Genomic DNA, 13,238 nt, shown 5'->3' with positions numbered 1-13,238 from the left:
AGTCTGGCAACTGATTTTGTGATTAGCAAAGACTGACATGAAAATATCTAGTTACGTGATTTTAAACGTAAAATATTTAACAATTAAATAGACGGTAGTTTCCACTAAATTATGCATTTTATTTAAACAAAAACCTATTTAATTACTTGTTTGCTTGAGCGTTTGCCGCAACTCAAACAAACGCACTTTCAAGCCCAACTAACTTTAGCCCATATCAAACCATGTTCATGCCCTCCGCCCTGCTGTGTTCTTTCCAACCATCCGCAGCAACCGGATAGTTAACGTCAACGGCCCGGGATCCACTGCTCGTAGAGCTCAATAATTCATCAGGAACCAAAAATTACCCCTAACAAACTAATTGCGTGGTTCCACCATAAAAAAATCGAATAAATTAAATGCCGTACAATGACCCAAACACGACAGCTCGTGTGGTCGCTTATCTGAAAAAGGGCCTACCCTGGTACATCTTCGATCTTTGGATCAATACTTGGCACGCAGCCTTTTGACGCACTTTTTTCCCTGCCAACTATACAGGCCTGGGCTATCCTCACATTGTTGCTACTTCGGCAAGACTTGTACGACAAAAAACCTAACAACACAGTTCCTTAAATAGTTCTTCTTTCCAGCAATAGAAACGAAGGTACAGGAAATAGTACAACACATCCCAAATACACACACACAACCCAAAATGTCACACAGCGCTGTTCATTAGAATGTAACCTTTTGCGGTTAAAAATGGCCTGGCCACTTTTCAAGACCTCGGCCCACCCCGGGAGAACCTAGTTTTGCGAAAAATAGTCCCTTCTAGCCGGAACACAACCTTTATGCTCTGCTCCGGACCGAGAATTTACTGGTGCGCCTATTTCAGGTCAGGCGAAAAATGTCACCAGCAGTATCAGCAGGAAGGGCAAAACATTTGTAAAGCGGACACGCCGATGCTTGTTGTTCCTTGTACGACGAATTTGCATCCTGCGCCCCTGAAAAGTTGCCCACAGGTCGGCCGGCCGGCCAGCAGTGCGGCAGTGATGGGTGGCTGCAGCTCGGGTGTTGGGACCCTGAAATGGCCGGCTTCCGGTTGCAGTCAATCAGCTTTTTTTGCGAAAACCCTGGGGATGTCCGCGGCTGTACTTTAGTAGACGGTTTTGCTAGACGTGGATGTGTGGTATTTGAGTTCTTGGTACATTGGAATGATTACAATGATGGCGGAATGTCTTATTGCGGTTAGAAATCTAGATCAAGATTCCTACTTCTGTAGGCCATTGGTAAGGAGAGTTTTGAAGAACGTGTCAAATTGAAGAAATTGAAACAAATGAGGTCCACTTGTCTGGAAATTACTTCAATTTTATAGTAGAATGATTAACATTGGTGAAGACAATTGTTTCCCAAGTGAATGTTTTCATACTTCTCCGACTTTTAAGCAAATGAAGAAGTTTTTAGATTTGAAATATACTGTCCCGGGATCTTGAGGTATATCTGAGTACCTAAAGTGGTAGAAAATGGGAAACTTCAAAACTTTAAGCTTCTTTTCATCATTCTTAAGCTGTTATTATTAACATTAGAATCTGACTTGGATATAGAGTTCCCCCAAAACTCTTGAACATCGGACCCTTTTGTAGATTATTGCAACTTATTAATAACTAAAACGTAATTAAATAGAGTAAATGTACCAATAGTGGTGCAATTTGTGGTGGTACAGATGTATTTTAATGGATTTAAAGTGTCAGGAAGGACAATTTCTGAATATTTTAACACATAACAGTTGGAATATGTTTTATCTTCGCAATCACAACCATTTTTACCATGAAACACATCAAATTTACGAAAAAATACAGATTTGTGTGATTGCTTCGTAGTGCCTATAATGATGGTATGGTTCCTATAGTCGTCGTATTGTGTTCTTATAGTGGTGGTAAACAAGGATGCCTCAAAACAGGGTATAATACCAATATAACTAAGTTTTGAAGCTGTTTTCGTGTGAATAGCAAGGATTACTGCGATAATGATGATTTCTTTCGTAATTTGATCGTAAAAAATGTATGAATTTGGTTGATGAAAATATTGACTAAAGTACTGAATAACACCTGTCGTCAAGCCATACCATAGAAGAGTTTTGCTTGATTTGAAGTCGACTTTTCACTCAGCCAAATAAGCAAATTTTGGCCTTTGTTTGGTAAATTACTTACAGAAAACTCATTTTTGTTGCTTATTTTAATGAAAACAGTACGACATGTCAAAAATGTCGTCGAAAACGATGATTTTTGCGTAGTCTAGTTACAGGTTCAGATCTTTGTAATCAATTCGTAGGCTAGGCCATCTTTGACCGATCGGTGTACTCATACAGCAGGATATACTGTCCAAACTATTGAGGTCCTAATTGCGATCCTTACTGGACTTGAACTCATAACGGACTTTTTGTACCCTCGAGCGACTAGCCACCGTCCCTTAGAAACGATCGCTTCTATGAAAACCCTATCATAATGCCGGCGTTTGTTGAAGTTGCTTGTCGGAATATAAATATAACATCAAATCCATCATCACACGCGCCACCAAGTGTTTTACATGATACACCCATTCGACAACATGCCCATTTGCCACGAACAGGTCAGAGCCCATTTCACAGTTGTGTGTCCCCTTGAAGGTCAAGGGTTTATTCCACCAGCAGGGTTCGGCTGTGTGTGGCGCTACTGAATCTACTCCTCCACTACCTAACGAGCTAAGACGGAGTTTCGGAGTTCAGCGCACTTCTTGCCGGCCGGGTTTGTAAAGCAAATCTCACTCCCCATTTATTGGTAGCCGGCGGTCGCAAGCACATTCCACTTTCGATTTCCATTTTCACCGGAAGCGGGGAGCAAATAAGAAAACTCATCGTATAGTAAGAGCAACGGCTCTCAGGCCCGTGTGTGTGTCTGGATGAATCATTCACCAGCGCTGGATCTAGCGGTCATTTGCGGTCATCTTAGACCGACCCCAGACCCAGGTTAAACGACCTCCGCTGGGGGTGTATGGCTAACCTTGAAATTAATGATATCCTGTCGTGAGATAAAACGACCCAGCCGAAAAAGGCAAATGCAAACAAAGCAAATATCCCGTCGCTATTGGATGGGGGGAAGGCGTGAATCACCTTTTGACTTGTTTTATCGGATTTGCTGAATCTTCACGTAATACACACATAGGACCTCTGGAATGAAGCGTTCCCGTTGGTCATGAACTTGAAATCCTTCCACTGTACGATCCCGAGCTGGTAAGATCGTTGCACGCACCTCTCCGGTCAGGCTAGTAACTTCCAATAAGCAACCGACCGGAAAGGAAGCAAAAGGAAGGAAGTGGCCACGGTACACTAGAGCTGACGAGAGCTAGATTGCGTGCCCATCGCCAACTGTCGCCTTTTTCTGGTACCAAGTGCCTGTCGGGTCGTCGCGACGAATTTATAATTCCCTCGCGGTAAGATATGTAGACTGGCTTATGTGAGCTTCGTCGAACTCATTGTCGACTCATTTCCGTTTCCCGTTTTGTCCACAAACCAGCTTGGGGAATTCGAAGTTATTCAAAATAACCGTAACATCGTACATTAAGCCAACGATTTAGTGCTATGTTCTTTAATTAATATCTGAACTGCACGATCAGCTTAGTTAATCTCCGCTCTACAGCATGATTTAGTGTTTGTGGATTGCTTTCTGCCGGATTATGAATCAATATTCTTGTCGTTCTACAGGTTCTCTTATGTACTTGGATCGATACAGCTTCTAACCAAGCACGGTGGTTCCTAATCCTGCCAAACTTCTTTTAATCCGTTTTGCTTCTTCGGCTTGACAGGGCGGACAGGAATGACAGCCGAGAGTTCGTAATTATATAGCGAGCTGCCCATATAAACATTCGTTGACCGCTACAAAACGCCGGTCCTTTTGGGAGCTGTTCTACAGCACACTGGGGGAAGGGGCGAAGCGGTTTATCGTTGCGGACCGACAAACGGACACACGCGAACTTGCCATTCGGAGCGGAGCGAAGTGGTCGGAAGACCAGCGCACGAACACACATACGCACGAGAGTATGTGGCCATCGCTCGGCTTCGGGGAACCTCTAATGGACTACTGCTACTACTACTACTCCACTAGCCTGACCCAACCTCTTCTCTGCTGAAGCCTGCTGCGCCAACAGATCGTGAAGTGCTGATGAAAAGCGAAAGCATACGATGGCGAGCAAATAGCACTAGCCAGAAAGGGAAAATCCTCCACAATTTCCCTGCTGGACCGAAGAGTGGACGAAAGGAACCCATGGGAAAGGGAAATTCCAGAACGTTTGGCTATGTACAACACCACACACACACACACTGACCACATAGTGCCTTTTGGAGCGAATAGCGTAAGGATTCGCTCTCTTCCGTGGGTCATTCGTATTCGAATCGTTGGCCAGTGCGGTTGGATTGTTGTGTCGTGGACCATTTGCTTAGGACCCACACACACCCCAGAGAGCTAATGCTACACAGCAATGGCGTGCAGTGATTATTGGTAAAGTAACTCTACCAAGCGTCGGTAGCAATAGCCGTACGCGCGAAAACATGTTGTGAATCCTTGGAGCAAGTCCTCCGTTCGTTCGCTTTCAAGTGATAAGTTATTTAAACATCGGCTGCCTTAATTCACCCTCCCAGAAGGAACTAGCTATAGGTCAGTCGTGAAAAAGGTCTCCTTCACTTCCTTCTTTCAGTGGCCATTTGTGTATCTGTATGTGATGTTCAATGGGTGTAGTGAATAATTTTCGTGAAGTTAACCTCCGCGATTAAGTGTAATCATGTGTGCCCAAGTGTTAGCCGCTCCTTCTTAAATAATGAAGCTCCCGACCCGCTCCCGTACCACCCGGATGTGTTAAATTATGCAAGCAAAGCGGAACTCGAATCATGGCAAATCAAGTTAACTAGGCACACGGTACAGTAATTGCGCTTAATACAGCGATTCCAGTTTAATAAACCCAAAGATGCCTACACTGTCGGCCCGCCACCAGCCGCCGGAACAGCAGGAACTAGTCGAGCTGGAGAGTCCCGCGTTTGCGATCGTCTCGAGCGACCACCATTCGTACCGGGCGAGCAGCCTCGGCAAACCGAACGCGATCGTACGCCCGCTGCGACACGGCCGCGACCAGCGCGAGGTGATCGAGGGCCAGCACATTGTGCACAACCTGCCAAACCCGGACTACAAGCTGCTGCACGAGATCGAGACACAGCTGAGTCGGCAGAACGGTCGAAATAAGGAAAACAACGCACAGCACAACAACAACAGCCACGGTAAAGGTGATCGTGCTGGTGATCGTGGTGGTGATCCGGCGAAACAGCAGCAGGTAGTACGCGGCAACGGACACTACGCACCGGGTGGTGCGATCGAGATCGAAAAGACGACGCAACAGCAACAGCAGCCTCATGCACATCATCGTGGCCAGCAGCATGAGTTTAGCCGCGAGCTGGACGCCAAGCTGAGAAAGCTGCAGAACGACTCGTCGAAGCGATCGTCTAAAAATGTAGGTTTTCTCCAAGATTGGTAGATCTCCAAAATTTCACTTTAATGTCCCTGTCCTGTCACAAAAGACCCCCAAAAAATGCCATTCAATTGTCTAGCAATGACGTGGTCTATCCTAACCACAAGAATGGGTTGCTTCATCAACGCCATTGCTCCATCACGTCACGTCGCTCTCTCTCTCTTTTTGTGGCCGCTAATAGCAGTGGTACCGCCGGCGTGAAAATGCTTTTGTCCTGCATTTCAAGGACTCTTGGCCACTCTCTACCACGCACACACCAACATGGACAGTGTTGGTGAGGAAATAAATATGAAATTTATCACCCCGGTTCCATCGGAACTAATGGTAGGATATTACGCAAAACAGGAAGTCGATATTTTGTCGACCTACGTCGTCACCGTCCCACAAGACCTCCACCACACCTGCCGGGAATTGTTAAAGGAGACACACGGCTGTGTGTGCACCACTGTAAATGTTTTAAAAGCTCCAAAGCTCCCTTGGAAAATAATGAATTGCCCAGCAGTGCTGACCTACTGACCGGATGGTATCTGTGTCTCTCTGTGTGTGTGTGTTAGTTTCCATTGCAAGTCGTCCTTTTGCATGCGGTTAATTGCAGTGGATGTTAAGGCGGGACCCCCATTCCTTCCATGACTAGATCACTTTCGGGTGACGATAATGATACTTTCCCACCGCTTTGGAGGGACACATGAAGGAATGAACCTGTCAACCTGTCGGAAAACAACAAAAAAAAAACCTCCACCACTGGCTTTCTTCAATCTTCACCCACTTCACAGGGCAGCACGCAGGAGGTACACACCAGAAAGCGTCCCCTCTTCATCACAACCGTCCCGAAGGGGGTGTTCCTGCAGCCGACCAAAGAGCTGCCGGCCCTGCTGCCCGGCTCCAGCCAGCGACGGCTGTACGCGTTCGAGAGCCGTCCCCGGATCCTGACGGCACCCAGCCTCAGTAGCAACCACCACCCACACCACCAGCACAACAACAGCAACAACAACAACAACAACAACAACGACATCAATCATCCGAACCACAACCATCCGGGCGAGTACGTCTGCAAGCATGGCAGCCACCATTACGGGAAACCGATTGCGCCAAGGATATCCCATCCGCCGGCCGGGGAGGTGGAAACCGTCCGGAAGGTGACGGTGGCGGACCTGCAATCGATGGTGGCCAACAGTGGCCACCACCAGCAGCAGCAGCGGCCACACCAACGCCCGGCAAGGTAAATTGGCTTGAGGTTCAAACTTTATCCTGTAAATAGAGGAGAAGGCGTAGTATTACCCTGCCCAAGGTTAACCACTTCCACCGAGTTGGTTCGTTAATGATTTAAGGAACTTTCTCACTACTCCACACTCACACACACCTCTTACCTTAAGCGTTGGATATTTAAGGACCGAAAACAACAGGGAAAATAAACAAACACACTACACTAGGCTGCGTGTCACTCTCTTTCTTACTCTCGCACTAGAAACTCCTTGGTACTATTTCCTGTATAGAATGACGTGCGGTGGCCGCAAGAGAAATGGTACCATAGAGGGGGAAAGGGTTTGAAGTTGTTTAAAAATTTGCATAAATTTTCATTCTACATTAAAAATATGCCATCACAATAGCCTCCGGGGTTGTGAGGTTAACTGAGCTAGGGCAGGAGTTCGGCTCGTGCCATATGGCGTGACCTGTATGGCACATATAGAGAAGCCTCTATGCAGTAGTATAGTATTTCTGTACCTTTACCATCAACAATTTCTTGTTACTTCAAAAACAAAACACGTTTTAGCCGTAACAAACCAACTATTTTAAGGCCTAAGTTACCCGCAGTACTCTCAAACTTACTTCAATTATGATTCCAACTTCTAAGGGTCATACACAAGAGATGTCCTTGAACGACAGGAATTCAATTTCGATTTACTACAGCTCAAGCTGTTATGGTAAATTATTCAAATCTCTCAGTCCATCGATCGGCCGCGCGCCAACATGCTTTACATGCTGTGTCGACCTTCAGTTGCATTCGGAGTTTGCCGCTGGCAGGCCCTCTGCGAGGCCCTTCTCCAGAATAGTTCTACAGAGTTGTATACGCACCAGTGAAGCTAAAAATGTAACCAATTAAATCGCCAACCCAAGTACCAAGTACAGCACACGATCCCGAAATAGGTCACCTTTTTTTTTGCTATGCAGGACCTACGGGCGGAATTTCCAATCCCATCTATCCCACCAATCGATAGCTAGTGGATTAAACGTTCAATAATTAATCACCCATCGATGCGCCAAACACCAACCACCCCTCTAACAGGGAGCCCTTGTTTAGATATTGAAACTCTGGAATCGATTCCATTTCCAAGGCTTGAAGCTTGGAGGCTAGACGTGCCACAAACAAATAGGCTTGCCGAAAGCAGTCTTTCGTTTCGGAGATCTTTCCTGCCAGATATGGACAGTGTTCTCAACTCCACTTCCATCGCTCTGGGGGAAAACGAGGAGCGTACAACATCGTGGAATGGGCGTCCGCTTTCTGGGTCATGCGACTAGAGGCCAGGCTAGAGTGATAAAAAAGGATGATACAAACAGTCTGAACACTGGCCGCCGCATGCAACAACACCGACGAGGTAATGTGGCAAGCTAGCACTGTTGGGACGTAAACTTCTAAGCGAATGCGGTACTCTGAAGCCTTTAAAGTCTAGCCCTTTTGTAAGGCACCGCCAGCATTATTGTCTGAACACACACGGAGGGAAAACCACCGAAAGATAACCAAAGTATCTATGATGTTCAACCACTTTCCTCCGATATGCAATGCACCCCCTTTAGCACCTTCCTTTTCAGTAGGTCAGTTGAGCGATTCAGGAAATCGGGTCGAACGAATGGTCGTTGGCTTGGGAAGGGGACTCGCTATACGATATCTTCCCAGGGAGGGGTGACTAATGGTCATTAAACTCTGTTGGCGCTCCAACGCTGTTAGTGAATGGTCGATAGTTTCTGGTGACAACGTTGAGTTACACCGCCCATAGGCCTAGTGAACCTAGAACCTGCCATATCGCAGAACCGTTAACGACCTAATCAAACCAAACCAATCCCGAACGTACGACTCCATCATACTTCAGTAGCAGTGCTGGAAATTAAAAAGAAAATCATTGGGTTAAGGTACCCAACTGGAGCCCTCTTGTTATACCGCAAGTAATGCGAAAAGACGGGCAAATGTGTGGGCTTATTGCGGAGTGTTATGGTGGGAAGTCTGATTAGAACTCATTTTGTTGTGAAGTAATTAACGCAACCTTAGGTGAGTGTACACTTACGAAGTGGAACGATTTGCTTCTCTAATTGCTTCATGTTTAATGTGGCTAATTACACGTACCGTGGTTGTTTTGCTTCTATATATGGTGATGTAATTTATGGGAGAACTCGCTTCAATCGTGCCTGTTTTAGGTCCTCACCAGTTCTGTGGATTTATAAGATTGCTCTGCCATTTTTTTTTGCGTTAATTAAGGCGAAAGCTACATGGAAGAAAGTGTGTATTTTAATTTAATATTTGGCAAAACGGACACTCTCCAAAGCACCACGTCTTATCGATTGGCTAGCTGGCAGGGCGCACCCGGCACTCGTATGATGACTTTTCTCCCCACCAAAAAAATACCTCAACTTCTACCCCCAAACTCAATGTCCCCGCGCGTATCGCGTGTCTATATATTGTACATTTACCGCGCTGAAAACCATATCTTGCTCTCTCCCAAATAAACCCCAGCTCAAGTTCTTGCCACACTGCGTTATATGTAAATCGGTACCGAACGAGCGAGCGCGTCTTCTCCGTCCGCTGGTGACCGTTCGCGGGTCATTCGGGACGATGGACTCCAAACTGCCCCAAACCCATCCCCCCTACACTAATTGAGTCCCCCCCACACACACACACACACACACATACATACATAAAAATCCACGTAATGCCCAACCAACCGGGAGCATTCACCTTTCGAGTGGTTGTTTTGCGTAGGCGCACACTAACGTGATGCGTAATCGTTTGCGTAAAGAAAATAACCCCTACAAAGGAAGGCGAAAAGGTCGTGTTGGGGGGAAAAATAGAAGAAAAAAGGGAATGTAAAAGCAATGATTTTCATAACTGTTTCACTTCTTCTACAGAGACCAACAGCAGCAGCAACAGCAGCAGCAGCAACAGCAGCAAAATGGAGCCTATCAGAATGTGATGCATGATCGACGTGTCGTCCGGGGCAGCAATTATACCTCAACGAGCAATTTGCAAGTGGTAAGTCCACCTTCCCCGACCCCCTCATGGTTCCATTTTTGTTCCAAAGCAAACCGCAACACACGTAAAGTTTGTGTTTGAAGCCTTGTTTTGAAGCGCGTTCCATATTCAATAGAGTATTGCTTTATATTGTGTCCTTACGAGTAGATTTCTAATACTAAAAACCCCTCTTTTGCTAAAAATTCATCCTCCTTTCTCTATCTCTTTCTCTCTCTCTCTCTCTTTTTCTATTTTCCTTTTTACATTGTTTTGTGTCTCTCTTTGTCTGTCTTTTGTTACTTTCTTCTTTCATTTTTTTTCTCTCTCTTCTGGCGTATCCTTTCCCCTTGTGTCCCTTTTTTCCTTTCTTTTGTCTCTTAAAACCGCCCGCACGGGTCGTTACGTGTTATCTCATGTCCTTCCCCCCGCTCAGGGCCATGTTAACAACTTCCCTAACATGCCCCGGTGGAATCCGTATTTCGGTTACGCTGGTCTTCTATCAGGAAAGGTGAGTGTGTGCGCCATCGTCACCGATTTAACGATCGGCCACTACAACAACAACAAAAACACCGGCCCGATCGTGATCGGTCGCAGTTTAACGTTTAATCTTCTAGTCCCTTCTAGTTCACTTTCTTTACAAGACGTTTTGCTTTCATCTCACCGTTTTTTTCTTCTTCTTCTTCTTCGACTTGTACTTCTTCATCTTGTACAGTTTCGCGTAGTGGAAAATCGAATCGTTTTTTCACGCCTCAAGCCTGTTTTTTTTTTTTAATAGTTGAACTTTTTTTTTCCGTTGCGCCTTGCAAAAACTGCAAAACGATGTTCGCCACTGAATGCTGCCAGAAAGAGCCCACCTGATACAAGAGTTAGCCACCTGCCACAACTACTAGTTCTGCTGTTTTCAAAATGCTCTTCTCATGCTACACTTTGCTTTGTGTATTCTTTCGCTCTCATTCCATTCGAATCGACCCTTTTTCGTTAGGAAACAAAGTACCATGTATAAAATCGGACACCTTAAGATTCAAGTGTCCCCTTGTTTCATACGAATAATGACTCCGAAAGTTGTCTTGGACAATGTTAAATATGTAAATAATCCCTGTAAAATACCCAACAACTGGTTTAGTGGTTTGTCCGTCCTCCCTTTATCCAAAACTCCTAATCCTTTTTTTCGTTTTTTATCTTTTTCGTTTTTTAAATCCTTTTAGTTAGACGTCCTTTCACCTTACTTCCAGAAATATTTTGATTATAATAAATAATTTACTTCTCAACGTTCTGGTCCATTTAGTGATCGAGTAAAAGTGAACATTGAAATGTAGTTTTCACGATGATACCTCACAAAATGTTGATTATAATATTGATCCAATGTGCAATATTACTTCTATTTTCAAACGATCATTATTAGGGTCGTGTAAAAAGTTCGTCCCAAAAATTAGTTTAAAAAAATTAAAACCAATCATGTTTACTGGCACTCGATTACTAAGAGGACCTTTTAAATAACCACACTTATTGCTAACGCTCTGATCAACCCATTTTCATGTAAAAAAAGGTACTCTTATCAAGCACTTTTACACCATTCTTTCATCACAGATTTTCATCGAATAATTTGCAATAATCTTCCTTACATACTTTCTTACTATTCTCCCGAACGAATTCACTCACCTGACTGTTTGCTTTACCGTGTTCCGCAGGGCGATGGCGACGGTACGCAGAAGGAGGCCGAAGCGCGCCGCCGCCAGCTGCTGCGCAAGAAGTACGTTTCGCGCAACCAGCGTGGCATCATCGGTACACCGCCACCGGTTCGCGGCCGGCGGCACGAAACCGTCCAGACCGAGAAGTATCTTGAGGAGGTATTACGAACACTGCAAATATCTATAAAAAAAAAAAGAAACAATACATAATTGGGTTACTTTATCCAAACAGCTCTTCCTGCATCCGCCCGAGCTGGATGCCGGCTGCCAGACGGACCTGTTCCTGCACCGCGCCCCATCGCCCCCGTACGTGCCGGCCAAGACGGGCTGTGACGCGGCGACCGAAATCCTTGACGGCGAGCTGTTCGACTTCGACACCGAGGTGCAGCCGATCATCGAGGTGCTGGTCAGCCGGACACTCGAACAAGCGCTGGTGGAGGTGCTGCACGAGGAAGAGATTGCCGAGATGAAGCAACAGCAGCAGAAGATACTGGCGCTGCGCGAGGCCGAACTGGCCGAGCTGCGCCGGCTCGAGCAGGAGGAGCAGAAGCGACGGACCGAGCGGGACCGGCGCTTCCTGCAGGACAAGATTGCGGCCGATCTGGACCGCGAGATGCAGGAGCGCATTACCGCGGCGAAGCTGCTGCAGGGCCGGCTGGACGAGATCGTGCCCGAGGTGCTGGCCGCCGTCGACCGGATCGAGACGGAGAAGGATCGGGCCGAGTTCGAGCGGCAGATTACGCCCTGGCTGGCGAAGGAGGTGGCCCACGAGATTGGCCAGTGGATCGATGCGAACGCGCTGCTAGAGGGTATGATGATGACCGTTTGGGCCTTTCAACGTGACTTTATCAACCCCCCCCCCCCCCCCCCCCCTCTTTCTCTGTGCCGCATTTCAGACATTATTCGAGAGATTTTGCTGCACAAAAAGAAGCTGCTGCAGAGCGACACTGCAGGCGACACTGCCGAACAGCCACAGTACGACGAGGTGGATCCGGACGAGGAGGTGGAAGACGAACCGGAGGCTGCCGGGGCGGTTGCCGAGGAAGCGGACGAAGATCCGGAACAGGTAGAAGCGGTGCCGGAAGAGGAAGCGGCGCCGGCGGAGCAGGAAGCTCAAAACGGTGATTCCGAGAAAGCAATGTGATATGGTGTTTGGTGTGCGCTGGACGTTGGTTGCGGCATGGATGGTGTAACGATTTGTCTGTAAAAAGAAGAAGAAGAAGAAAAATGTTCACAATGCTGGAAAAAGCAGCTGCAGTGGCGTGTGGTAAATTCTGACTTGGCATCGGACCACAAAGCAATGCAACAACAAAGCTCATTACTTGTTAGCTGACGAATCTTTGGAAATGTGTAATAAACTACTTCTTTGTTTCAGTCCATCCTATCCATATCTGGTTTTTTCGGTTGATTTAAATTACTTACCCTTCATCGGCAAACGGGACCTGGAGGATTATCTTCCGTCGTTCCTCCGGCTTTAATCGATGACGATAGAACTGATGACACTTGTAACACATAAAACGACACGAACAAGTTATGATATGATAACCAAATATGCTAAACATATCCACAATTTAACAACAAAACACAGCCCACATCCTACACCGTACGAAATAAAACGTTATTTTTTCACATTACCACAAACATAAACACACGCACACTGGTCGTTTCCGTTCAGCTCGAGCAAGACGTTTGCTTGACAGCGCTTTGTATGTTGATAATTTTCTTCCTTGCTTGACGTCACTAGCCACATACATGCCATGTATGAGCAGGAGATTGAACGGCCTATCAGCTGAAAAGTGTGGTTAGGG

General features: G+C 46.2%; 1 protein-coding gene across 3 annotated transcripts; it reads left to right on the top strand.

Annotated features, from left to right (window-relative positions):
* Positions 1-4,387: 4,387 nt before the first annotated feature.
* On the top strand, positions 4,388-12,812 carry LOC121593495 (radial spoke head protein 3 homolog). Of its 3 annotated transcripts, XM_041915868.1 has the most exons (8): positions 4,389-4,505; positions 4,702-5,505; positions 6,297-6,742; positions 9,640-9,763; positions 10,176-10,250; positions 11,431-11,589; positions 11,663-12,239; positions 12,327-12,812. In XM_041915868.1, the coding sequence occupies exons 2-8, from the start codon at positions 4,969-4,971 to the stop codon at positions 12,572-12,574; spliced, it is 2,166 nt and encodes a 721-aa protein (XP_041771802.1). In that variant the 5' UTR covers positions 4,389-4,505; positions 4,702-4,968; the 3' UTR covers positions 12,575-12,812. The 3 variants fall into 3 exon arrangements, with proteins under 3 accessions (XP_041771801.1, XP_041771802.1, XP_041771803.1); XM_041915867.1 differs by having other exon boundaries at positions 4,388-5,505; XM_041915869.1 differs by lacking the exon at positions 10,176-10,250 and having other exon boundaries at positions 4,390-5,505.
* The last annotated feature ends 426 nt before the right edge of the window (positions 12,813-13,238 follow it).

This window comes from Anopheles merus, chromosome 2L (assembly GCF_017562075.2).
Source record: "Anopheles merus strain MAF chromosome 2L, AmerM5.1, whole genome shotgun sequence".
In the NCBI taxonomy this organism is placed as follows: Eukaryota; Metazoa; Arthropoda; class Insecta; order Diptera; family Culicidae; genus Anopheles; species Anopheles merus.
The sequence above is the reverse complement of the archived record's forward strand: the minus strand, read 5'-3'. Positions and strand labels throughout refer to the sequence as shown.

Excerpts from the sequence above, each read along its gene's own strand:
- LOC121593495 (XM_041915867.1), top strand. The coding sequence starts at position 4,969 with ATGCCTACACTGTCGGCCCGCCACCAGCCGCCGGAACAGCAGGAACTA. Across the intron at positions 5,506-6,296 it reads CGAAGCGATCGTCTAAAAAT|GGCAGCACGCAGGAGGTACA; the intron begins GTAGGTTTTCTC and ends CCCACTTCACAG. Across the intron at positions 12,240-12,326 it reads TGCGAACGCGCTGCTAGAGG|ACATTATTCGAGAGATTTTG; the intron begins GTATGATGATGA and ends GCCGCATTTCAG.